Raw genomic sequence first — 25,855 nt, 5'->3', positions numbered from 1 at the left:
CTATTTGGACGAGAATAGGTTTTTAATTAAATAATTTTAATTACTTAAAAATTTTAAATTAATTACACGATAAAAGAAAATAGTTCATCTCTTTTTTCTTTTAGTTTTCTTTTTCTATTTTGACTGAAAAACTATTCTCATCCTAATTGGACATCCAAGTTGACATTTAAAACCCATTTAAACTGCCACGTAAGATTGCCGTCAGGGAGGTAATGAAATTTAACGGCAAAGTGACTATTTCATAACAAAATAATAACATAAGTGACTAAAACGTAACATGCAAATATAAATAACTAAAATGTAATCTGAGGCAAACAAAAGTGATTATTTTTATAGTTTACCCTCAAATAAATATTTTTTTGGTGTAAATTTAAAATAAATATTAAGTCAATGATTTTGTGTCTTTAAATATTCATATTTAAATCCCATCGTGTTTACCGATTTAGTCTTAACTCGATTAATATAGATATTGTTGTCAATGCTGGAGGATGTGAGCTCGATTAGTATGGCATTATGTAAAAAGAACAAAATAGATATAAACAGAACCTATAATGAAAGGCAGTTCTGGACACAAAAAAATATTTATTAAATTTAAGTTATAAAATTTGTTTTAATATATTATTCAAAATTAAGTATGAAATATAATTATTAATTTTTTTTACTTATTTTTTAAATGTTTTGTATTATTCTAAATAAAATTTAAATGATTTGATTGATATCAATCAAAATAATTTAAATTTAAATTTTTAAAAAAATCATAAATTCTTAATTGATATCAATCAACATAATTTAATATTTTCCTTGAAATTAAATGATAATTTTAATATTTTTATATTAAATAAGGAATAAAGATTAATTAAAGATTGAATTTGAAATACATATCAACTGGAGATTTAAACATATTTTTTTATTCCATATATGATTTAATGGTCAATAAATTTAATTAATGTTGCAATCAATTAAATTTTACTTTTTAGGTAAAGTTTTGAAAATATTGATTTATTATAGTTTTTTTTCCTTTTTTCCAGCTAGTCATAGTTCTGTTTTATTTTAAAAAGATTTCACTTTCAAACACTATTTTCCCAACTTATTTATTATTAATTATTTTTTTAAAATTTAAAATTTTAAGTTTTCAATAATTTTAAGAGTCAATTATTTAGTGATGTAATCACTTTTTATAAATTATTATTTTAAATTTTATTTCAACATCATATATTAAAAAATAAAAAAATTTTATTTTTTATAATATTAAAAATAAAAAATTCAAATTATTATGTTTAAGTATTATCTAAACTAAATAACTTCTAAAGATTTATTCAAATTAGATAGTATTTAATACGAATTCAAATATCATATTACTCTAAAAAATTATTTTAATAGTTCGAAAAAAAATATTTTAAATATCATATCAATAATATATTTATTGAAACATATTTAAATATATATAATATTAAAAAGGTTAAAAGCCCCTTTACTCTTCTTATATTTGAATTTTGATCCCTATACCTTTTGAATTTAAAATTGCGAGCTTAATTGTTAACATCGTTAAAAATTTTCTGTTCCAAAATGTCAGACTGACGAATTTAAGAGAATGATTGAATTTGCAAATTAAAATCTGAAAAATAGAGTGACTAAGTCTCAAATGTATGAAGAATACGAGTATTTGGAGCATATTTTAACCAATTAAAAATACATAGGAGTTAGATTGCATTTTGTCTTTCTATTCAGAAAATGAGCAAATTAGTTCTTATAGGTTAAAGAGCAAATTGATTCTTCCATTAAAAGTTTCATTTATCTCTATAATTAAAAACTGGTCCCTATACATCAATACGAGATACACGTGGCACACCATATGTAATTATCTAGTTATTACATCAACTATGTCGGTTTTTAACAATAGAAATGAATGAAAATTGCAATTATAAGGGCTAGTTTGCTCTTTGATTTAATATAAAATGACTAATTTACTCATTTTCTAAATAAAAAAGATAAAATTCAATCAAACTCTTAATACAGGGGTCTCAACGGTAAATTTACCAAATATATGTAAAAATGTGGAGTGTTTCAACCGAGTTATAATAATTTCTATTGACGAGTCATTACTCGTCAAACCAATCATTAAACCAAACAAAAAAGGAAAAAAAAAAAAAAGAAACCGAAAAACGGAGATTCCTATTGACGAGAATACCCCTATATTTTCTCCTATTTTTATTAATTTCAGAAAATAATATTTTCTCATAATCATTTTTTGTTACTTTCTGAGTTTACAGTCTCCATCAGAGCTCTGCCTCCTTCTCCAATTAATTTTTTTTCTTTCTGATTTTCTGTTTTTTATCTGCATATATATATTGTATTTATACAGTTCGAACATTATAAAGCAATAGAGTTTTTGTTTTTCTTGTAACTATTTTTGGCTGTTTTTTTGGTGATCTGTGTATTGAGTGAACCGGAGCTTCGAAGCTCGGGACTCAGGATCCGAAAAATGGCAGCCGAGAATTACAGTAATGGTGGACCCGACTCGAATCCTTGTTATTTGCAGAAATTCGGATTATATTCGACATGCTCGGTATATTTCCTCTATATGTATTCACACACAAATATATATGTATGTATATACTTTTTTGTACAATATTCGTATGCTTGTGTATTTGTTTTAACGCGTATACGGATGTTGATTTGAGAATTTTGAATTGTTAGTTTTGATCATTGAAGTTGATTATATGTTTTTCATTGCTGTTTTTTTGGCGATTTTTTATCCAAATTCTTTCATTTATAAAAGGAAATGAAATTTTTTTAGTATATATTATGAATTTTAGCTTTAGGTTTGAAAGCTGGTCAATGATTTGCTTGTTAGCTTGATATTGGAATTATTTGAATTTTCTGTTTCTTAAATAAAATTTGAATTTTTTACTAAATGGATGATTGATCAGTTGTGGTATCGTATTTTGTGAGGTTGAACCAGTTTTTTTTTTAATTCGCAATACAAAGTTTAAGTAAGCAATTTACCTGTTTCAACATTCCTGCTTGTTGCTCAATGGCTCTATTGGCACAATTGATATTGTAGCAATCCGTAGCAAGTGGGTGCGAGCACACAAGTATGTTTTAGAATTCTTTAGTAGGTATTGTATTAAAAAAAAATATCAGTGCTTGTTATTATCATAGGGATTGAATTTTGCATTTTAGAATTCTTTAGTTATTTCTCCACTCAAACTTTTCAGTGTTCTAAATTAAACTTAACAAGGTGAAGTCTTCATTTAATAAATAGGCTTATGAATGTAGGTATTTTTGTGTTCGGGTTTACTTCTGTGTACAGTTTCTCTTTAACTGCAATCATCTCCTACGAAATGTTAGACTGTTTTTAATTTGATAAAGTAGGTTCATTGTGTCGGAGGTTATGGGCTGGGATTGTTATTTGTTAATGTGCTTTGGAGGTCACAAGCATGTTCTTGCTTGGTATAGAAAAAGTCTTTATGCCTTGAACAAATCCTAGATGATCAGACAATGTTGTTGTTTTCCTGTTTTCGCTATGGTGCTGATAGGAATAGATAAGAGCAGCTTTTTGATTTGATATCTCTTTCCTTTCCCCTCAAAATTTCTTTGAGCTAATAAATGGTGTTTCCATTCCCATTACACAAGATTAATGCAACATTTGTATTTTCCTGGTGTGCAACAGAATTTCTATATGATAGGAAGAGATAAGAACCAAACTGTTTGGAGGGTACTAAAGATTCATCGACTAGATTCATCTGAACTAACCATTCTTGAAGATCCTACAACATACTCAGAATTTGAATGCTTTGATCTGTTAAGACGGATACATGATGGAAACAGGTCCACAGGTGGACTTAATTTTGTTACAGCTTGTTATGGAATCGTTGGTATGTTATATATGTCAGGTTCTCCACCTTTCTCTCTGTCCTTTTCAGTATAAGCTAATGTTCTCCCAATTAATTTAGGGTTTGTAAAATTTTTGGGGCCTTATTACATGCTGCTGATCAAGAAGAGAAGGAAGATTGGTGCAATTTGTGGCCATAACATCTATGCCGTTACAAAGAGCGAGATGATTCCAATTTCTAATTCTCCTGACCAGTCCAATGTGGCTTATTCTAAGAATGAAAAGAGGTCTTTTGCCAATTCTGCATGTAAATGTATTATGTACTTGGTACTTAACAGGAGACATATGAGACTAGCACAGAAGTTAGGATACATTATGAGATTAGCACTGAAAGTATCCGTTGCCCATTGTATTTAGATGTAATCATGTTATTTTCTCGTATTTTATTTTATTCTCAATTAATTATGATCTCTGGGGCTATAATCGATTTCTGGAGTTCTCTTTTAAAAGTAGAAGGTGAGGAGGTATTTCTGTTCTATTTTTCTGATAATTCCTTCATGTTATATCATTGACATGGGCCCATGCAACTTGAAATTATCTAAAGCACTTTTTCTGGTTAGAGTCTTCTTCCTCCTTTTGTAAGACCATTTCCTGCATATGTACAGGGCCAAACTTCATTGTTGTGTCATGTTAGTATAACATGCTGAATGAAACAACAATCATCAGGGTTTCTGGGGGAAATTACTCTCTTATTTCCCAGTTAAAATTTATAGTTTAAGTAATTGTTTCATTTCATTTGTTCCTTAAAATAATGACTAAACATGCATTAACGTGGCTTGCCCTTTTTCTTCTTCTTTTTACTTGTGGAACTAGATATAAGAAGCTCCTTTGCGCAGTGGATCTTACGAAAGACTTCTTTTTCAGCTACTCATACAATGTCATGCATAGTCTTCAAAGAAATTTACGTAAGAATGAGACAGGACTAGGTCACTATGAAACAATGTTTGTCTGGAATGAGTTCTTAACTCGCGGAATCCGGAATAATCTCAATAATACTCTGTGGACTGTTGCTTTGGTATATGGCTTTTTCAAGCAGGTATGATACACTTTAGGCTTCTTATTTGTTAGTGATAAGTGAAAAAGGGAAGTAAGGATTTGGAGGAAGATGGTTAAGTTGAAGTAGTTATATTATTTTCTTTCAGTTTCCATCTCTATGGATTGTTTAACGTATAAAACATGTTGCTCTAGAGGAATCTTGATAACCCTAAACTTTCATACCATTTTCAGCGGCTGTGGATGTTTTCTGGTATGGAATAGCTTTCGAATTCGATGTGTTGCTTTGCATTTACAAACTGGTATTTTTATTTGTTAAATCCTCAATTTTGAACTAATTATCAAATTTATAATTTCTTTGGTTCTATCTTATTAAACAGAGTTCCATGGTCAATAACTTTAAGAGTATAAATGACCCATTTACAAAGCGCTCTCTTATAACTTTAGCCACCTTAAAATTTACTATAGCTGTTAAACAATGCAGGTTCTCACTTTCAAACTTTTGCTATACATGTTTGCTAGAATTATTGTTTCCTTTTGATTCATGGTTTTAAAGTTTTGATCTAACATTCATTATTCCCTACTTTGAGATCCAGGTCAAACTTTCAGTGTCTGGCAGGGACTTTATGTTTACTCTCATTGCAAGACGTTCCCGACATTATGCTGGAACAAGGTTTAGATGCTTTACTTGCTACTGATTTAAATTTCTGCTGGATTAGTTAGAACTGCCCTTAGCCATTTCCTTTGGTCCACAATTCATTGGGAAAATTAACCCTTTTGCTATCTTCCATTGTCAAATGGTTTGAGATTTTACCTTGTTATGTGTATGCTTCAGTTAATTTTGAGTTCTAATTTGTAATTGCTCCTGTCATATTATAGATAAACCTTTTTTTCACCTACTTCTGTTGTTGCTCTTGATTCAAAAAATGAACTCACTTTTCTTTTTTCTCTTCTATTGCATAGATATCTGAAACGTGGTGTGAATGAGAAAGGTAGAGTAGCAAATGATGTTGAGACTGAACAAATTGTGTTTGAAGATGTTCCTGAAGGCTGCCCCACACAAATAAGTTCTGTTGTCCAGAATAGAGGCTCTATCCCACTTTTCTGGTCGCAAGAAACTTCACGTTTGAATTTGAGACCTGACATTATATGTATGAGTTCGTTCTTGTTTAACAATGCACCAAGAGCCACAAATCTGTAGTTTTATGTGCTAACTAGTGTAAATTTTCTTAATTTCTTCATTTGTTTCCAGTATCAAAGAAGGATCCAAATTATGATGCCACAAGACTACATTTTGAAAATCTTGTAAGGAGATATGGAAATCCAATAATCATATTGAATTTGATAAAGGTAGGCCTTGTGCCAAGTGTGTATTAGCTTCCATAAACTTTGTGATGTTTCTTTTTCTAGCAGCAATGGTTTCCTGATTTGTTCTGTTTTCTGTTCTGGTGGTCAACAGAGGTGTGAGAAGAAACCTCGTGAAACTATTCTACGTGCTGAGTTTGCAAATTCCATCAGAATTCTCAATAAGAGTTTAACCGAGGAGGACTGTCTGAGGTTCCTTCACTGGGACCTGAGTCGACACTCCAGAAAGTACTTTTATGTCCCCTAATCCCCTTGCTTTTGCAAAATTCTTGCTTACTGATCTTTTATACAATGGTTCACTTACGTGATCTTTTTCTGCAGAGCTACAAAGTCGGTGGCAGTTCTGGGCAGAGTGGCTGATTATGCATTAAACTTAACGGGAATCTTTTACTGTCAAGTTACACCAAATTGTAGACCAGAGGGGTTGTTGAATTTATCTTGCTTAGTGTAAGTTTTGTACATTATTAAATCATGTTTTCACGATCCTGTAAGTAACATTTTTCTTCCTTCTTTGTTAAAAGTTCAATTTTCAAATATAAACTGTAAAGTTCCTTATCTTTTTGTTACTACTTATTTGATAAAAAAAATATCTGTTTATTCTGCCCTTTATGTCATGAATTATCTCAACTTGTAATTACAATAGCATGCACATCATTTAGAAATGTCTTAACTTACAGTGCTGTTTGTCCCTCTTTCATTTGCTTCCTTATTGAAAAATATAGCCTTTTAGGTATTTGCTATATTGGTTTGCGGATGCTTATTAGATTATCCATGTTAACTATTTATTTCAGGCAAAATGATGAGAAATTGGGAAAGGATGCTGGTAACGATAAACAGAACTCTAGTGAGAATGTAAAACCACCCATGTTTCAAAATGGAGTCCTTAGAACGAACTGCATTGATTGTCTAGATCGAACAAATGTTGCGCAGTATGCCCATGGATTGATGGCTCTTGGACGCCAGCTCCATGCTATGAGCTTCATAGAATCCCATACTATTGATCAAAATAGTCCTTTGGTCGATGAATTAATGACAGTTTATGAAGAAATGGGTGACACACTTGCTCTACAGTATGGTGGGTCTGCAGCACACAACAAGGTAATTCTTCTTAAGACATTTTGGGACCTTTTGTAGTCACCCGAAAAGAAATTGATGATAATAAAACCAATTAATATATGTTCCATCCATGCTATTAATGTACCTTTTAGGGTTTTAAGATGTTAGCATAAGACTTTAAACCTTGGGGTAGTAGTAACATGGAGTGGCTAGCCTAGAGCAGGGGCGAAGCCAAGAAATTGCTTTAGGGGGCCAAAAATGAATAAATTTCTTTTGGGGTCAAAGTGCAATTTTATCATTATACTAGTGATTTCCTAAAATCTAAAGGGACTATATAAATAATTTTTCACTTTTGTGGGGGCCAAGACCACTGCCTGCCCCCCCCCCTGGCCGGGAGTTTCATGAGTTTTTTCTTTTACTGGAACCTTAAAGTCTTAGGTTCGAAGTATAGTATATTATTCTGCACTGGTTGTGTTAAACAGATATTTTGCCAAATGAGAGGTCAATGGAAAGCAGCAATTCAGTCCCAGGAGTTCTTTAGAACTTTGCAACGTTACTATAGGAACGCGTACTTGGATGCAGAGAAGCAAAGTGCCATTAATTTGTAAGATAAAAACTAGCCTCGTTCTTCGTATACAGTGTGCCTTTAGTGGCTTATGACAGCACATCTTTTAGTGTCTTGCAAATTGCAGTTTTGATGTATGATGCTTAGGGATGTGCGATAACACGGAGCGCTCAGTGTGATGGGGAGTCCCTCCACCACACTGCCACGTGCTACCAAAAGCACTCGTAGTTCATACGGATTGTGATGGATAACACTCCTAGAAAATTGCATTATGCTATGCAGGTTCTTGGGTCACTTTCAGCCACAACAAGGTAAACCAGCACTCTGGGAATTGGATTCAGACCAGCACTATACCGTTGGAAGTCATGGTCTTAATTCCGACGAGTATGCAAAGTATATATCGAATCTCTGTGTCGTAAATACATTTTATACAAAGTTTCCAGTTCAAATTATTTCTTTGAGACTACGTATTGCCTAATAAATGTAGTTCTGAATAGAATATGCAGATGCTTAACTATGTTCTAATGTTTTTATATACAATGTTGTGCTTGTAAATCTAAAAATTTTACGATTTTATCACCATGTTTCAGAAACTACACAACTTTCGGATTTAATCAATCGGGAAAGGAATGTTGCTGCTGTTTTGTGATCCCAGTTTAATATGGCATAAATTGCTAATGAGATCAATTTCAAATATTTGCAGGCCATCTTTCAAAAGATCACTCTCTGATGGCAACATTCTTTACGGAACTAACGCTCCTGTGGCTGCTTCAAATGTTGGACACCTTGAGCCTTTGTCTGAAAATTTAGGAGCTACTCGAGGTCTTTCAGACTCCTCTTCGGAGATGCCAACTTCAGAAATTTCTTATTCTAGGTGTGCACACACTATTTTTCCAAGTTTACTATCTTAAAGGCAAGAGCAAAGCTAGAAAATTGCCTTAGGGGGACCAGAGATGAATCATAAATTTTTTGGGGGCCCAAAGTGCAAATTTACCATTATACTAACTTATGGTTTTTAAAAGTTTTAAAGGAGTTACAAGGTAAATTTACCATTTTGGGCTTGCCACTGCCCCCTGTCTACGCCCCTGCATAAAGGTTAATATAATAAAACAGTAGCTCTTGGACTTCAAATTTTCTGGTTTATAGCTATCCTAAAGGTGGCAACATCTTAATATTTTGAAACTTTTTGGTTGTTGTACCGAGGAACTACAGTAACAAACCACCTTCATTAAACTGACTCGGGCTGGTTTTCTAGTCTTACTACCAGAATGTCTTGCAAGCAGCTTTTTGGAGATATGGAGATGGACCATTTTTTCGAAGGTAATCGCATATGTTTTGATGAAAATGGAGATGAATGTAACTGCACCAATTTCGATATGGACTGGCTTTCATCTTCAGGAAATTCATGTGACGATGATACATGTGACAGGTAGTTAAATGTCATCTTCAGTAAAGCTTACTTTAAGAAAGCAGAAAACTTTCCAGATGTTTTTTTTCGTAAACCAATGATCATTATGCCAACTACCATTTGTGTATGTTCAACTTTTACTGTAATAATGTTGGTAAAAATAAGGTTAATTGTGGTGAAAACTCTATATGTGCAGCGTTTGTAGGAAATTTACGTTGCTTTCGAAGACCTTCATTTGACTGCATTGTCATCTCGTAAATGAGTCTGTATTATTGCTTGCAGGTCAACAACAGGTCCATTCTCTGAAAACATCGGTGTGGAACTAAAAACCGAAATTGCAACATCTTCAAGTGAGTCTGGTTCAAGCATAAAGGTTAGTAAATAGTTGTTTAATGATTGATTAACTGATATGAGCTAATGGCAAAGGGGGTCAGGCAGTGGCCTTGGTCCCCCTGAAATGGTAGATTTTCATTTATCCCCTTAGACTTTTATGAAATTACATGTTAGTATAATGGTAAAATTGCACTTTGGCCTTCTTAATAATTTATGATTTACCTCTAGCCACCCTTAAAGTAATTTTTTTAGCTTCATCCCTGTAAATTACCACATCTGAAAGAGTTCTATTCATCATTCTTGTGTTTTTTTATCAACCTGAAGAGGTATCAAGTACATGATTTTAGATCCATTTGATGTTTCTCCTGCCTTTTGTTTAGGGAGGGTATCGAACCACATCCGAACTCACTTTTGATGATATCCCGGCCGAATTCACCGAGATCTTTGTGAACTGGGTAACTCACGGAGATATGCTTATTCCGATAATGATCACTTCGAGGTAGTTAAAAAATTCATTTCAAACGACGACCCGAACCCGTCCAAAGGATGTGAGTTCAATTTCAAGATAGTAAAAAATATGAATTTGGCTGACAAAGAAGGGTTATGGAAAGTGGTACATAATAGCTAATTCAATGCTGTGAATATTTTATTAAGTAGATATATCTATGTTAGAGGTAGCATATCTTTTCTACATTGAGAAATAGATATAAAATTAAGTAGCTAAATTATAGCCATATTTTATACTTAACTTAGAATTTAATTTTTTTAATTTGATATGATTTAGTCATCTTATGTTTTATTTTAGTCTATTTCACTAAAATCGTTGAAAAATTTTGTTAGTCTATTAATGTTCAATTTTTTGAAACCAAATGTTCTTTATTATTAAAAAAAAATTAAATCTATTTATTATTTTTAAATTTTTAAATATTTTTATAATATGTACTGTTTTAAAAAAAATTAAATTACTGAAAATATTATCAGAATTAATTTTCTATATTAAGCTCGAGATTTTTACAACACTTTTGACTCAAAATATCAAACCTATCAATATTAGTCAATATTTATTAAGCGAGTCATTGATTGTAGGTTTAAAGTTGTGAAGGCAAGCCTAAAGATGATGAAGAGGCTGTTTTAGTAAGATCTTTAATCTAATTTCGTCTAAGAAATTATGCTCATAATCAAATCTAAATATGTAAATAAATAAATAAAATACTCAACTTTCAGAAATACTAAATATTAGCTTTTAATGTCTTGTACATTGTTGGATTTTTAATTAATTTTTTAAATATTATATTTTTAATTGTAGTAATTAAATAAAATAATATCTCTTATTTGAATTATTAAATATAATTAAAACCTATTAATATTATAATAATTTTTAACTATAATTAAAAAATTTAACATATTATAAGTAACATTATTTAGAACAATAACCAATTAATATAATTAATTAAGTGATAATTAAGAGTAATAATCTTATTTTACATCAATTAAAATTAATTTAATTTCTCTTTACATCAAAATCTTAACTGATTATTATAATTTAAATTAGTATTACAATTGCCATAATTTTTTCCGTTTATTTTATGCTTCAATTGTTCAAGTAACAGTAAACTTTAGAAGTAGTACAATCTTTTTATTTTTAAATATGTATTTTTTATAACTTCTATTTTTTTTTTCAAATGTGAAAAGCTAGTAAATTTAATTTGATTAATGTGATCATCCATATTTCAACATATAGAAATTTACACATCAAGTATTCTTTTATGTAAATTATATTATTAATTTTTTATATAATATTTAGAATTATTTATAACATATTTGAACTTACATTTTATTATATTGACAAGAATTTTTATACTAATCAAATTAAAATTTAATAAAATATAAATTATGACTAAATATTTATAAGAGACTCATTTTTTTAGAGTAATATATTAATCAGATTTTTTCTAAAAAAAGTGGAAAAATAGTTATGAACTATTAAATTTAAATATCTAATTCGGTTTAACGTCAAACTTAATCGAAAATTATTAAATTCATTATTCAAAAAGTAAATATTATTAAATGTCGTCATTAATGGAGAAACCAGTTGTAAAGTAACCCATCTCTTTACATTTTTTTAGTATTCATTCTTAGAGAAATTAAACTAATGAAAGAAATTTAGTTTATATCTGCGAGAGCAAGAAGATACAATAAACTTTATTTGATTTTTTATTTTTATTTTTATTTTTAAATATTCATGTTTGATGCTCGTAATTGTATATTTTGGCATGGATAAAGAAATTAAAAATAGAGAAATTTAAACATTTTGGGTGTTTTCTTCTGAATTTTGTCATCGAATTCTTTTATAAATTAAAAATAAAATAATTTATATTTAAAATTTGATATTTAATCTATATAATTAATTCAAATATAATCTACTATCGAAACATAAAACGATCTATTCTTAATGTAAAATGTAAGCTTGAAATTACAAATTTGAAATAAAACCAAATGTATATCTACAGATATTTACTTTTAAAACATATTCAAATCACTTCATTTTTGTTAACACCCCTCTTCTAAACACAAGCATACCTTAATATTTAGTTGCCATCGGCTCGAAGATGATAAATTGACTGTTAATAAATGCTCAATTGACATAAATGATGTTCTTCCGTTTCATTTTTCTTGTAATCCACTCTTCAAAATCCTTTGCTTCGTAACGAACCCTCAAAACACCTTCGTAATGAAATTCATATTCCTCGGATGATTTATATAACATTTCCAAGAAATCTCTATCGCGTAAAGCCTTTCTGTGCACGATAAACCGTCTCGTATCGTCATTGAACCCTACGCATACCGGAATGTAACCTTTAGGTGTTAACGGACGAAACCCAACTCGCTTAAACGCTCGATCTCCAATCAACTTACTCCCTCTTACCCCCATTATAAATAAAAATAAAAAAAATAAAACTTAGTTGAATAAAAGATCTATATTGAACACAATGTAATTTCTTAACCCTTTATATATACAAGTAATTATCCTAGTGAAAGCGATTTATTATATTCAATTGAAATAAAATTATGGTAGGTGAAGGCAACATGCCGTGACAACAATGTTGATTATAACATGGTTAAAATTTACTTCAAGTCCTTGTATCATATCAAAAATTCATTTTAGTCCCTCTATTATTAAAAAAAACATTTTGTCTTTATACGCTTGAAAAGTTGACATTTTAGTCCATACACGTTAACTTTGTTGATAATTAATGGAATGACATGGTTTAACGGTGGTTAACGCGGTATTAAATCAAATTAAAAAATTTACTGGTCTTGAAAACAAATGTAATAATTTGGCTAATGATTAAACGTGGACTAAATTACAAATATTTTAAGCACAACCATTATGTGCAAAAATTAAATAAAATCGAAAACAATTTGGGGTAAAAGCAAAATCAGTTTCTTACCTCTACTTAGCCTTCAAATTTGTTATTGAACTTGCTCAGCTAGTGGCGAAGTAAGAAAAAGATTTTGAGAGATCGGAATTAAGTTATATATCTTAATAATAGTTATTAGCTAATATCTTTATAATTTTTTGAAAGGATTAATCAGAATCTTACCATTTTTGGGGTCAGAGTACAATTTTACCATTATTAACTTATAATTTTATACATTTTAGAGGTAAAATTGCAATTTTTCCCTACTTGCTGTCAACAACGTTAAGTCACGCTATTCCATTAACAACAAATTAACATACAAATTAGACTAAAATATCAACTTCTTAAAGAAATTGAAATGTTTCTTTCAATAATAGAAGGATCAAAATGAACTTTATGATTTAGTATAAGGACTTGCGACAAACTTTAACCTCAAATGAAATGAAGATTCAAAACCCATCAACTTAGAATAACTTGTTGTGAATTAAGGACAAATTTTGTGTCCTTAATTTAGGGATTAACGTTGTTGCTTGGTTTTTGTACATGTTTGACCACAATTCATCTAGAAATAATCCAAATTGTCCTAATGTATTTAGCTAATATGTTTGTTTATTAGGTAAATAACATTGGGTTGCTTCCACGTTCTTGAATCCTAACATGTTAATGTACATTCTAGAGGTACAAGTTTTGTACTTATCCTTGTAACACATATGCAGTGTAATTTACTCGATGTTTAAATATTAAAGTTGTCGATTGAGTCTTAGCTCGATTGATATTAATATTGTTGTCAGTGCAGGAGGACGTGGGTTCGAGTGCGTTGAAGCACATTATCCTCCTATTTAGGGAGGGGCTATGGGTAATTCTAGGCATAGTATAAAAAAAGAGCAGATATAATAAAAACATATAATGAGATTAATATTCAACAAAAATATATTAAAGGTTCATCTTTTTACTTTACGAAAATTGAGAAATTAGTTTATCCACTTTAATGTGTCATAACTTGGTCCTTGTATTTCCAGAAGCTGAGAAGTTAGTTAGTTGTTAGAACAGTTTAGTAACTATTTTGTAACTTTTGAAGTTGAATAATCAAATCGTAAACTTATTAATAGTTTAATGACTTTTGATGTAATTTGTCCAAAAATTAATTTTAAGTTGTTTGTTAAAGACAAAATTTAAGGGTCCCTACCTAAATGTACAACCATTTTTCCTTTAATAAATAATGGAGAAAGTTTTATTTTTTTTATATATTGTGACAATATAAACACAAGAAGAAACACCAGCTGGGAACAATTATATAAATAAACAATTAAATATTTTTATTTAAATTAACATAAAAATATTAATAGTTTTTAATAGTTACCCATAATCGTGAGAAATTATTTTATGGACCCTTCTCATCACATCATTTTTTGTCCTTTTCTAATTATTTAATAACATTTCAACAATTTTTTTCATGTCATTGATATATAATTTTGATGATTTTTTAACCCAAAAACAAACTGTTTGGGTTTGAGGTTCGAGGTTTGAGGTTCGAGGTTTGAGATTCAAATTTGAGGTTTAAAGTTTAGAGTTCGGGATTCGGGATAAAAAAATTATCAATATTATGTATTAATGACATGAAAAATCAGTTGAAATGTCATTAAATAATTGGAAAGAAACCATGAATGATGTGGTGAGAATGATTCATAAAATAATTTCTCCAGGTTCCAACTCAACTATTAAATTACTAAAATACACTTAATTGAACAAAGCAATAGATATTAATTTAAGGGTATTTTTATCTTTTTATATAAAATTTTTAAAAAAAATCATTCTTACAATGGGATTTAAACCCAAAACACTAAACATATACTTTCTCGACTTTGCTATTTCAACTAAAGTAAGATTTGATTTTTATATGAGTTCTTAATAAATATTGTCACCCATATTGTCGGTATGCTATAATTTTATTTGAGTTAGTATCACAAGTCAACTCGATTCCAATTCAAGAAAAATGACAATGATGATATTTACCTATTTAACTTTCCTTTTACTAGCAATTTAAACTATTTTTAATTGTAATTTCGTATGTATTGCATATGTGTTATTATTATTAGTTAAAAACATTACATTTCATTATTTATTGTATGTTATTTATAAACGTATCCATGCGTTCTAAATACATGGTTTCCACACGCATGCACGTATGATAGAATTTGCAATTGCCGTAAGTCGATTTTGTGGTGATCATCAAACACCTCAGGTGCCACGGGAATCGGTTGTCTACATCCAAATTGCCGTAACACTCTGTCTGACTGGTGCATCTCCACGGTCGCATAGCTGATCAACGCGACTTTCGCGTGCCAAGCGTTTGCATTTTGGAAGAACTCATCCGGAATTACTGTCCGAATTGCCGGATCCTCGTATGGTGTCCATTGAAACTATATGAACATGATAGAAATATTAGTTATATACATAATACTAAATACTAAATACCAATCGACTAGCTCATGATGGAAATATCAATTTTATTTAATACTTACATGTGCTTCCGACTGTTGGTCTAATAGAAGCCGTATATCTTCAAGAGAGGTAGGTAATCGAGCATAACTTGCCGGATGGTTCCACCTAATTAAATAAATTTTTAGCATACTATTATTTTTAAAAATCTACATAATAATTGTAAAAAATCTAATATAAAATTTACATCATTATGAGTGGGAATGTATATGGGTGGTCCACTCGAGGACGTAGAAATGGAAAGCGAAACTGTGCCCATGACTGCAGTAGTGACAGGCAACCTCCGATTTTCGCTTTACTCGGTTGCGTCGCCCCGCACATCTCCCGATATAATGTTGCCAAGACGGCAGACCCCCAACTCAATTCACCAGCTGCTCTAAAATCAACAAGTTTCAGCAACCATCTTAGATGTACGAAGTTCCGTGACAAGTCCGGCATCAAATAACCTTCAATTATCTGAAGAATGTATGCCCAAGCATATCGAATTCTTTCTACTTCGGTTGAATCATTATCCGGATCCGGGAATGTATCTCATAACCAGCCCATCTCGATCCGACCTTCGTTAATTTTCTCCGGAATAGCGCCCAAAAGCTTGTAGCACACCGCTCCCCAATCGCCATATTGAACAGACCCGGTGACTGGGTACCCGTCCACCGGCAATCCCAATTGCAGATTGACATCTTCCAAAGTGATAGTGCACTCTCTACATGGAAGATGGAATGTGTGCGTCTCGGGTCTCTACATCTTGATCAACGCACTGATAAGTTTTGGGTCTAACTTGCATCCCCGGCCTACCACCGCCACGTGCCAAAAACCCGCTTCCCGCAAGTAATTCTCTACCAACGATGATGGAGGACCATGCATATTCCGGATATAGCATTCCAATATCCGATCTACAGACTTTTATAACAAATAATAAATTAATAATTATCTAAAAATGCATAAATAAAAAATCTTAAATAATATTTAAAAAATAAATTTAACACTTACCATTTTCATTTGTTCGACGGATATGTGCTGGTTATCAAGACAAATCAATTCTCCTGCTATTGCTAAATTCGTACAAATTTTTACGATTTAAAAAAATTAATTTTTTTAAAAATAATTAAAAATAGGGATTTAAGATAAATTTAAGAGGAAATTGAGAGCAAATTGAAATTAAATATGGATTTGAGAGAAATTTGGAAGGAAATTGAGAGCAAATTGAAAGGAAATTGAGAAAATAATTGAGAGAGGATTAGTTTGTGAAAAAAATGAAAGGGTGGAGGGGTTTTATAGTTTTTTTTACCGTTGGGGGGCAACAGTAAAAAAATGACCGTTGCACTGTTCACGTGCGGGGAAAACGCGTCCCCAAGGGCGAGCTATGTGGCAGCAAAACGCGTCCACGTCAGCGCGCTTTGCCTATGTGGCAACAAAGCGCGTCCACGTAAGAGCGCTTTGTTGCCACGTAGGCAAAGCGCGCCCTCAGGGACGTGTTTTGCTGACACGTCCCCTGACATCGAGCTGACATGGACGCGTTTTCAGGGAAAATGGCTCATTTCGGTAAATAATAAAATACCGAGCCCATTTTGGTAAATTTAAAAAAAGGGCTTTTAATGGTATTTTGCCCAATTTTTTTCATATCATTGATATATAATTTTGATGATTTTTTAACCCAAATACAAACTGTTTGGGTTTGGGGTTCGAAGTTTGAGATTTAAAGTTTAGAGTTCGGGGTTCGGGGTTCGGGATAAAAAAATTACCAAAATTATGTATTAATGACATTAAAAAATCAGTTGAAATGTCATTAGATAATTGAAAATGAACCATGGATGATGTGATGAGAATGATCCATAAAATAATTTCTCTAGGTTCCAACTCAACTATTAAATTACTAAAATACACTTAATTGAACAAAGCAATAGATATTAATTTAAGGGTATTTTTATCTTTTTATATAAATTTTTTTAAAAAAATCATTCTTACAATGGGATTTAAACCCAAAACACTAAACATATACTTTCTGGACTTTCCTATTTCAACTAAAGTAAGATTTGATTTTTATATGAGTTCTTAATAAATATTTTCACCCACATTGTCGGTATGCTATAATTTTATTTGAATTAGTATCACAAGTCAACTCGATTCCAATTCAAGAAAAATGACAATGATGATATTTACCTATTTAACTTTCCTTTTACTAGCAATTTAAACTATTTTTAATTGTAATTTCGTACGTATTGCATATGTGTTATTATTATTAGTTAAAAACATTACATTTCATTATTTATTGTATGTTATTTATAAACATATCCATACGTTCTAAATACATGGTTTCCACACGCATGCGTGTATGATAGAATTTTCAATTTATATTTAGTTAAGCTCGGTTCAATCGGAAATACGAATTTTAAATTTTGCTTTATTATAAGTCCATCGTATTTATAAAAAAAATACAATAAATTGTGCTATTTTTATTTTGATCTTTAATAATTATATATAATTTTTATTAAAATTTTAATATATAAACAAATTAACGTATTTTTTTAATGTTACATTATAATATTTTATAAGGTAAATTACGGTAGAAGTCACCCAATTATGTTTCTTTTTTGGTCACCCAACTATTAGTAAATTTCTTTTTTGGTTATCAAATTATAAAAAGTCATAAAATTGTCACTCAACTATTTAATTTTGTCTTTTTTGGTCACTAACTGGCTAACGTAAAAATAGAAACACCCAAAAATCCAAGATAGTTGAGTGATCAGAAAAGACAAAATTGAATAGTCGAGTGACCATTTTGTAACTTTTCATAGTTGAATTACTAAAAATGAAAAAAAAACCAAAACAAGGTGACTACTAATATAATTTACCCTATTTTATATTATTATAAATATAATTTTTATGTGATATAAATTATAATAAATTATATAATACGCACATAGCAATCCATGTATACTTTAAGCTAATTTTTTTTGTGATTTTTTTACGAACTTTTTATATATTTTTAATTTTTTAATATGTTTATAATTTTTAAATTATTTGTGATATTACATATAAGACAAATAATGGCATGTCGACATGAAGCACAGGTAGATTGCTACGTAAAATTTCATTCCAATATCGTTAAAAAATCACATTTTATTTGGCCCTTTCAATGGTCAAATTTAACTAAAAAAAGAATAAATGGTCAAATTAACAAAATATGTGAAGATTAGGGCTAAATTTATCATTATACCAAAAAACTTTATTGTTAATATTTTATTTTTCTACTTAAAAAAAGAAAGATGATATATTTTGACTTTAAGTGTTGACGTTAACCAACAAAGAGCTATTTACAAATAGGGTAAAGAAAGGGTAATTTCGGTACACCATCGGAAAATGAACGCTCAAAACAAAACCGATATTACCAAATTTAACGCCGGTGACGGGATCTCCACATTCCACCAATCAAATCCTTCCACGTCATCATATCTCTCCACGTGTCCCTATGCAATGCCTCCTGCACCGACGCCGTCATTTCCCTTCCCGCCCCACTCTACTTTCCGTACCGTCAACCGATAATAAAAAAACAAATGAAACCGAAAATAAAAAGCCAAAAAAAAAAATTCTCGTCGAAACCCTAAATTTTTTTCCTTTTTTTCCTCTGAAATCATCGAGTTTTCTGGATCTCAAATGGAGGAAGACGAAGAGATCCAATCGTACCCGTCGGTTGCCGCTACCGGATCTTCATCGCCGTCGTCGCCGTCACCGGCGTCTAATAGTCGTATAACCGTAACGGTAGCCGCTGCTCCTCCTCCAAATTCGCCACCTACGGATGAGCCGCATGAGCACGAGAAGGCTATAGTGCTGGCACTTCCGCCGCCTCAGAAGCCGAAGAGCAACGGCGGTGGAAGGGAGGACTGCTGGAGCGAAGGCGCCACGGAGGTTTTGATCGACGCGTGGGGAGAGAGGTATTTGGAGCTCAGCCGTGGGAATTTAAAGCAGAAACATTGGAAAGAAGTGGCAGACATTGTGAGTAGCAGAGAGGATTATACAAAAACTCCTAAGACAGATATACAGTGTAAGAATCGAATCGATACGGTGAAGAAGAAGTATAAGTTAGAGAAAGCTAAGGTTGCCGCCGGTGGTGGACCGAGTAAATGGGTGTTTTTTGAGAAATTGGATCAACTTATAGGGCCAACAGCGAAGGTTTCTGCTAGTACTACCGCGGCCGTTTCCGGTGGTGGTGGTAGTAGTAGTGGTGGAAGTGCTGACTTTTTGTCTAAAGTACCGATGGGGATTCCGGTCGGGATCCGGTCCAGTTTGAACCCATTTCGAGTTTCTCAGGTTCGACAACAACAACAGCAGCAGCAACAACAACAACAAGAAAAGCAACCAAGAATGGTTGTATTAAAGAATCAAAGGAAACAAGGTCCAGTGGATATGGATTCCGAGGATGACGATGATGACGGTGACGATGATGCAGATTCGTTCGATAGTTTACCGCCTCCTCCAACCGGGAAAAGGGCAAGAAGGGTGGTTCATAATAAGAGTGTCAATGCAGGTGAAAAAAGAAGAAAATGGGGGAACTCAGTTAAGGAACTGACTCAGGCGATATTACAGTTCGGTGAAGCTTACGAGCAAGCGGAGACCGCAAAGCTTCAACAAGTGGTCGAAATGGAGAAACAAAGGATGAAATTTGCTAAGGAGCTTGAGTTGCAGAGGATGCAGTTTTTCATGAAGACTCAACTAGAGATTTCACAATTGAAGCAAGGGAAAAAAGGTGTTGGTATCTTCAACTCTGGAAATCATCATAGTAAAGCTAATAATAATAACAACAATAACAATAGTGATAGTAGTAATTAAGTTTCTTAGAATTGGAATTTGATTAGGGTTTTAGATTTCTGTGTGTTTATTTGTGGGTAAAGAGTAAAAAAGACATTAGATTTGTATTGGAATTGGTAGTGTTTTTTTCCTTCAAGTGTAGTTTTCATGTGTGTGTACTTTGTGCCGGTAATTAGATTCTTATGAATTAGATTGTAATCCAAAGAACTCTCTTAAATTCAATGTGAATGTTGTTGCATATTGTCACATGAAATCTGTTTGTTATTTGGCTACATTGCTTTTGTGAGATGAACCGGTTGAAAGGATCGGTTTAATACCCTCACTCCATCTCACATTTCTAGTTTGGGTCATTTCGGGTTATTTTTGGGTTTGTGCTGGGCAGTTGGATTGTTGACTTTACATGATCAAATCTGTTGTTGGGTACACTGCTTGTGTGAAATGCAGTTGCATGTGGGACTAGCCATGCACATTCACACAGGTGTGATAAGCAGAAAAAGAAGCCGAAAACTCAATTGGGCAGGTCAAGCTAAGTCTATTTGGGTTTCAAAATTTTTGAACTATTTCAGGTTTAGATCATTCCAGGATCGAATCTTTTAAGATTATCAAGTCAAATCTTCAGATCATTTTTGGGGTTTGGCTCTTGGTTCAAGTCATTCTAGACTCAGGTCATTTTCAGGTTCGGCTTGGGAAAGTTCTCATATCAGACAGGGTTTTCAGGCTCGAGTCATAGTTGACTGGCTGGTGAGTGCAATGCAAATCAAGAAACCATGGCTAAACACAGGCTTTTTGGTTATGGCTGTTGAAATTTGGCTGCCAAAACAGGGCATCAGAAAAATGGGGTCTCAGATTATGGCAGATCATCAACATGGAATAAGACTTGAACTCGTAGAACTGTCCAATTCAACGTATCCAAAGCATGTTTCTTTTACTGTTAGGCACAAATTCATACAGAAATCACACATGATAAATAACCTTAGATATTTCTTCTTTTTAGATTAGAAGAGTCGGTTGCATAAAAGATCATACCTAGAAAGACTGATTGTAGCTCAAATGTCTATACAGGATTTTAATACTCTCTAAAAGTTAGATTTAAACGACCTGGACGGAGGTTCGTTTCCTCCAAGAGACTCCCGGGTGCAGTTTTTTGCTTAATTGCAGTCACGCCATGAAAGATGAGTCTAGAGCTCCCACCAAATACAAGCACATCACCAGATTCAAGTTCAACCTTTTCAGCCTTGTCGACTTCCCTTTGGTCACTGTATAAAAATTCTGCTGCATCGCCAATGGAAAAGGATATCACAGGTAATCCTTTATGTAGACTTTCCGGACTTTCATCCTTATCCTGCAAACAACACAACCCGAGCTTTCAGTCGAGATGGAAAGGATATACTCCAAATGGGGGAGTAAAATTAAATTTAAGCCATCCTAGAGAAATGATTGTCCAGCACAATAAAACTCATTGTGATTCGATTAAAACTGAAAGAGTTGGATACCGGCAAGGACTTTCTACGATAAAAAAATGGTTTAAAAGAGCAGACCTGATGGAGACCCAGTCGACCGCTTGCCGAGTAGAAATTCACAATACAGATATTTGGTTTCATCGATGGGAGAATGTGTTCTACATGGCTAGCCTTGGTCTTTAGTTGTACAAGAGAATGTGAATCTTTTATCACCTTCTCAACTAACTGAAAGAATTCGCGAGGAATACCAGGGGGAACAGCACGGTCAATTGGTCGAAGATCTCCATAATTACCTGTCTCAGGATCCCAGTTTTTACCAAGGCACATCATTTTCAAATGCAACTTCGCTCCATCACGGTAGCCTGGTTGATAGAAACCTCCTGAACCCAAACCCAGAGCTCGACAAGCTCTTACAATTTTGACCTAGACACATATACGAGGATGCAAAGTAAATTAACAGAGATTGAAGCCTCGGTTGCAATCAACTTTTTATAACATGGTAAGAATTCACTTTAAAACATATAGAAAACACCAACAACCTCGGTTACTTAGACTTGAGTGTTTGATACGGGTACCTTTGGTTGCTGCAAGTTCCATCATGGTTATTAAAGCCATGAGAACCGTAGCTTAGACAAGCTTTACTTGAATAAGACCATGTTGCTTCGACATTTCATTTTTCTTAAAAGCACCTATGTCCAACATGTGGGGTATGAAGATATGACCTCTTAAAGACTCTCGAAATACATAAAAAGAAGAAATTTTTAAAAAATCTGACCATACATTATCCGCGAGGCTAGCAAATAGAGTCCTGAACTAGCTGCTGCTTGTGAAGTATAAGAGGCAATCAAATTTAAATTCGACGCAGTGGATAAATTAGATAAACCAGCTTGATAAATCAAGTTTGAATTCGAAGCGATGGATACTTTGTAATCCAGTAATTACTATCGGTTTGTTTAATTGCAATTAAACTCAGCCCAATCTTCTACTAAAAGGATTGAGCCAATTCTATTGTCTATATTTTGATAGATATATTTTTATCTAGATATACAAGATCTTAAATACAAAAATAAAAGACTAAATACAACTCAAAATTTCTCCTGGGTCCATAATTAATCCTATTTATGGATCCTTAGGATTGGTGTATTCTTTTCTATCCTATATACCACGGTTTCGGAGCATGGATCAAGCCAATCATCACAACTTCTTCTACCCATCCTGTATGTAGTCCTTTTGGCTCCGTGTTGGAATATAAACTTATTGTATTAGTAGACGCGATTTTACAAAAAAGGTTCTTGATAGGAGAAAATTTTCTTTTTTCCATTTTTTCAGTGCGGGTTTTACACAACATGGGGAAATTACTATTTCTAATGTATGGACCCAAAGTCATAACCGACACTTGCACCTGACTCTCATTAACATAAACATAAGATGCATGATTAAATTGGAGGCATGGTGGCAATTATCAAGAGAATTCTTTAAAAACATATATAGGGCAAGCCTCACCTGATCACCTAAAGACAGATATTTCTTTAGAAGCACCATCCCGGGTCTCAATACATTTCCTATTTGACCTTCTGCCGATCGTTTGATTTCGTTCCTCTTTTCTCTGTTCTTTACAAGCAAAGACGGTTTAAGCATGATGGGAGTTCCGATTTTGGGCAAGCAAATGTCAAAAGGCTCGATCACAGCTTGGCACTTGACTTGATTCAAATCATCAATACCTGAACTACTTTGGGGGGGACTCCTTTCTTGGGACGGTTCAGACTTGTCTACTGAGCCGGAGATGTTAACGTTGTGGGAAAGATCATGATGCAGTAAAGATACAGCACAACTCTCAGTCACCTCAACTAAGGAAAGTTCAATCTTTTCTCCTTCCACACTAGGGTTTAAGCCCATAGAACTCGAGCAATGAGATAAAGCATCTGAGGTGCCTTGGGTTTCAAGTGTATCATTTTGCCCTCGTAATCCAGATCCGACAGGCAACGGCATTCTCGGCCTATAAACGGCAGCATTCTCATGGTTAGAATGCCTTGACCCGCTCCACGGTGATCGCCTTCCTCGGCTTTCAGACATTCCATAATCCTAAGTAATCAAAGTTATTTTAAAAGAAGAAAAAAAAACACTTTTTCATCACTTATGACCTAATTCCAAACATCAATACGAAAAAAATCTGCCAAAAGCATTAGCACCATCCATACATAGAAAAAAAAATCATGATTTCGTAGTTAAAACAAAAGATTCCATTATAAAAAAAAACTCATAATTAACCAAAAATTTTTAAAGTTTATTAATACTTTTGTAACAACGATAAACATGCTCGACAAATCTACTTTCTTTATAATTAAATTTTAATTATATAAATTAAATTTAATATCGGTGAATAAGAAAATTTCTTCAAACTTAGCAACCTGAGCGCCTCCAATTATTAGTAAGAACTAAACCCTTTTTCAAGTAATTTACCAAAAAAAAAGGTAAAAAAAAGGAGTAATTGGTAAAGTTAGAGAAGGAACTTACGGGGTTGCTACTCTGATCGGAATAACCTCCGCGATAGAAGGGCCGGCCGCCGCGAGTGGTACAACCGCGGCCACGATACATATTCACCGGCGAATCAAATGGGGAAAGAGGGTTTAGGATATTGGCGGGGAAATAATATTGGGCGGAAATCTGAAAGGTTATATATATATGTTTCTGAACTCAAATTTAAATAAAAACGAAGAGTCTTATATGCAATAAATAAGTTATTTTAGTAAAGTGAAAATATTAAAATAATTATTAATATGATAACGATGATATTAAATTTTGGTCAAAATTTCTCGGAGGTCCCTATATTATAGGGATTTGATCAAATTAGTCTCTTTATTATTAAATGGATTTTAATTTTTATACGGTTTAAAAGAATCAAATAAGTCCAAATTATAATAGAGTTAATCTTTACTATATAAAAAAATATCTAAAAAATATCTTGAAATTTATATTTTTGAATTGCAGAACTATAAAAACTTTAAAAATATTAACTCTGCTATACAGTAAATATTAATTCTATTTTAATTTAACTTCATTTGATTCTATTTAATACTATAGGGATTGAGTTTATTCATTTAATAGTAGTGGAACTAATTTGATCAGATGTTTATAATAGACGGACCTTTCCAGTACATTTACCTTGAAAATTATGTGCATTTAAGTTAAGAATAATTTTTATACTTTTTTTTTCCTTTTCTAAAAGAATGTTGTTCTAATTAAAAATCTATAGTATATATTAAGTCGTTTTACGAGTAGAAGTGTAATAGAGCCAAGTTTGAATACTAGTAAGCTCGAGCTCAACTGGGAATTTGAATATTGATACCCGAACTCATTTGAACATCAATTTTTAAGTATGAGCTTAGTTCAAGACATAATCGAACTACTCAAACTCGAATCGATTAAGCTGGTTTATCATTTTTTATATTCAAACTCAAACTTAATTAATCTTGATCGTACATAAGCTCTCTCGATATAATAATGATAAAATTATATTTTATATAAAATATAGATGAGGAATAGAGGTGTTCATGGGCTGGGTGGCCCAGCCCGAATATATAATAAAAAATATTTTTTTATATTTTTAAAATATTTTTTTATATTTTTAAAAATTGGTGTTTATTTAAAAAAATGGGCCGGGTCGGGCCTAAGAATATTTTATCGGGCCGATCCTGGACAAAATTTTAGGCCCATATTTTGGGCTAGGCCCGGGCCTAGTATGCGGGCCAAAAATTTTATGAGCCCGGCCCAAACCCATCCCGGCCCGGCCCATGAACACCTCTAATAAGGAATCCATTTACACCGATGTAAAACTACTTAGTTTTACACCATTTTGTATATGTTTCTAAAAATAATATTTTAATAATTTAACCGTTAAATTTAATATTTTATTATTATTGATCATACATGTCAAATTTGATATAAATTAAAAATTCACTACTATTTGTTCTTTGTAAAAAAATATTAAATATATTAATATATTGAGTATTGTATATCGATACGATAGAGATATTGGATCAATTCGAAAATTTA

At 32.1% G+C, this 25,855-nt stretch overlaps 3 protein-coding genes across 4 annotated transcripts; 2 read left to right on the top strand and 1 right to left on the bottom strand.

The window, feature by feature from the left end:
- The first annotated feature begins 2,201 nt into the window (after nt 1-2,201).
- Nucleotides 2,202-10,402, top strand: LOC121218667 (phosphoinositide phosphatase SAC2). Of its 2 annotated transcripts, none has more exons than XM_041096253.1 (16): nt 2,202-2,566; nt 3,674-3,878; nt 3,957-4,122; nt 4,760-4,931; nt 5,485-5,561; nt 5,852-6,039; nt 6,141-6,238; nt 6,348-6,481; nt 6,575-6,700; nt 7,045-7,351; nt 7,792-7,913; nt 8,157-8,267; nt 8,578-8,748; nt 9,130-9,303; nt 9,565-9,655; nt 9,996-10,402. In XM_041096253.1, the coding sequence occupies exons 1-16, from the start codon at nt 2,483-2,485 to the stop codon at nt 10,116-10,118; spliced, it is 2,349 nt and encodes a 782-aa protein (XP_040952187.1). In that variant the 5' UTR covers nt 2,202-2,482; the 3' UTR covers nt 10,119-10,402. The 2 variants fall into 2 exon arrangements, with proteins under 2 accessions (XP_040952187.1, XP_040952186.1); XM_041096252.1 differs by having other exon boundaries at nt 4,709-4,931.
- An 8,352-nt stretch (nt 10,403-18,754) lies between these two features.
- On the top strand, nt 18,755-20,595 carry LOC121218666 (trihelix transcription factor ASIL2). Its single transcript, XM_041096251.1, has one exon. The coding sequence runs from the start codon at nt 19,191-19,193 to the stop codon at nt 20,361-20,363; it is 1,173 nt and encodes a 390-aa protein (XP_040952185.1). The 5' UTR covers nt 18,755-19,190; the 3' UTR covers nt 20,364-20,595.
- A 653-nt stretch (nt 20,596-21,248) lies between these two features.
- On the bottom strand, nt 21,249-24,546 carry LOC107960284 (uncharacterized). The gene is made up of 4 exons (XM_016896597.2): nt 24,317-24,546; nt 23,306-23,884; nt 21,881-22,225; nt 21,249-21,684 (listed from the first exon to the last, which is right to left on the bottom strand). Exons 1-4 carry the CDS (start codon nt 24,395-24,397, stop codon nt 21,409-21,411), a joined length of 1,281 nt encoding a protein of 426 aa, XP_016752086.2. The 5' UTR covers nt 24,398-24,546; the 3' UTR covers nt 21,249-21,408.
- Nucleotides 24,547-25,855: the final 1,309 nt, after the last annotated feature.

This window comes from Gossypium hirsutum, chromosome D06 (genome assembly GCF_007990345.1).
Source record: "Gossypium hirsutum isolate 1008001.06 chromosome D06, Gossypium_hirsutum_v2.1, whole genome shotgun sequence".
In the NCBI taxonomy this organism is placed as follows: domain Eukaryota; kingdom Viridiplantae; phylum Streptophyta; class Magnoliopsida; order Malvales; family Malvaceae; genus Gossypium; species Gossypium hirsutum.
This window is presented reverse-complemented; position numbering and strand designations above follow the sequence as displayed.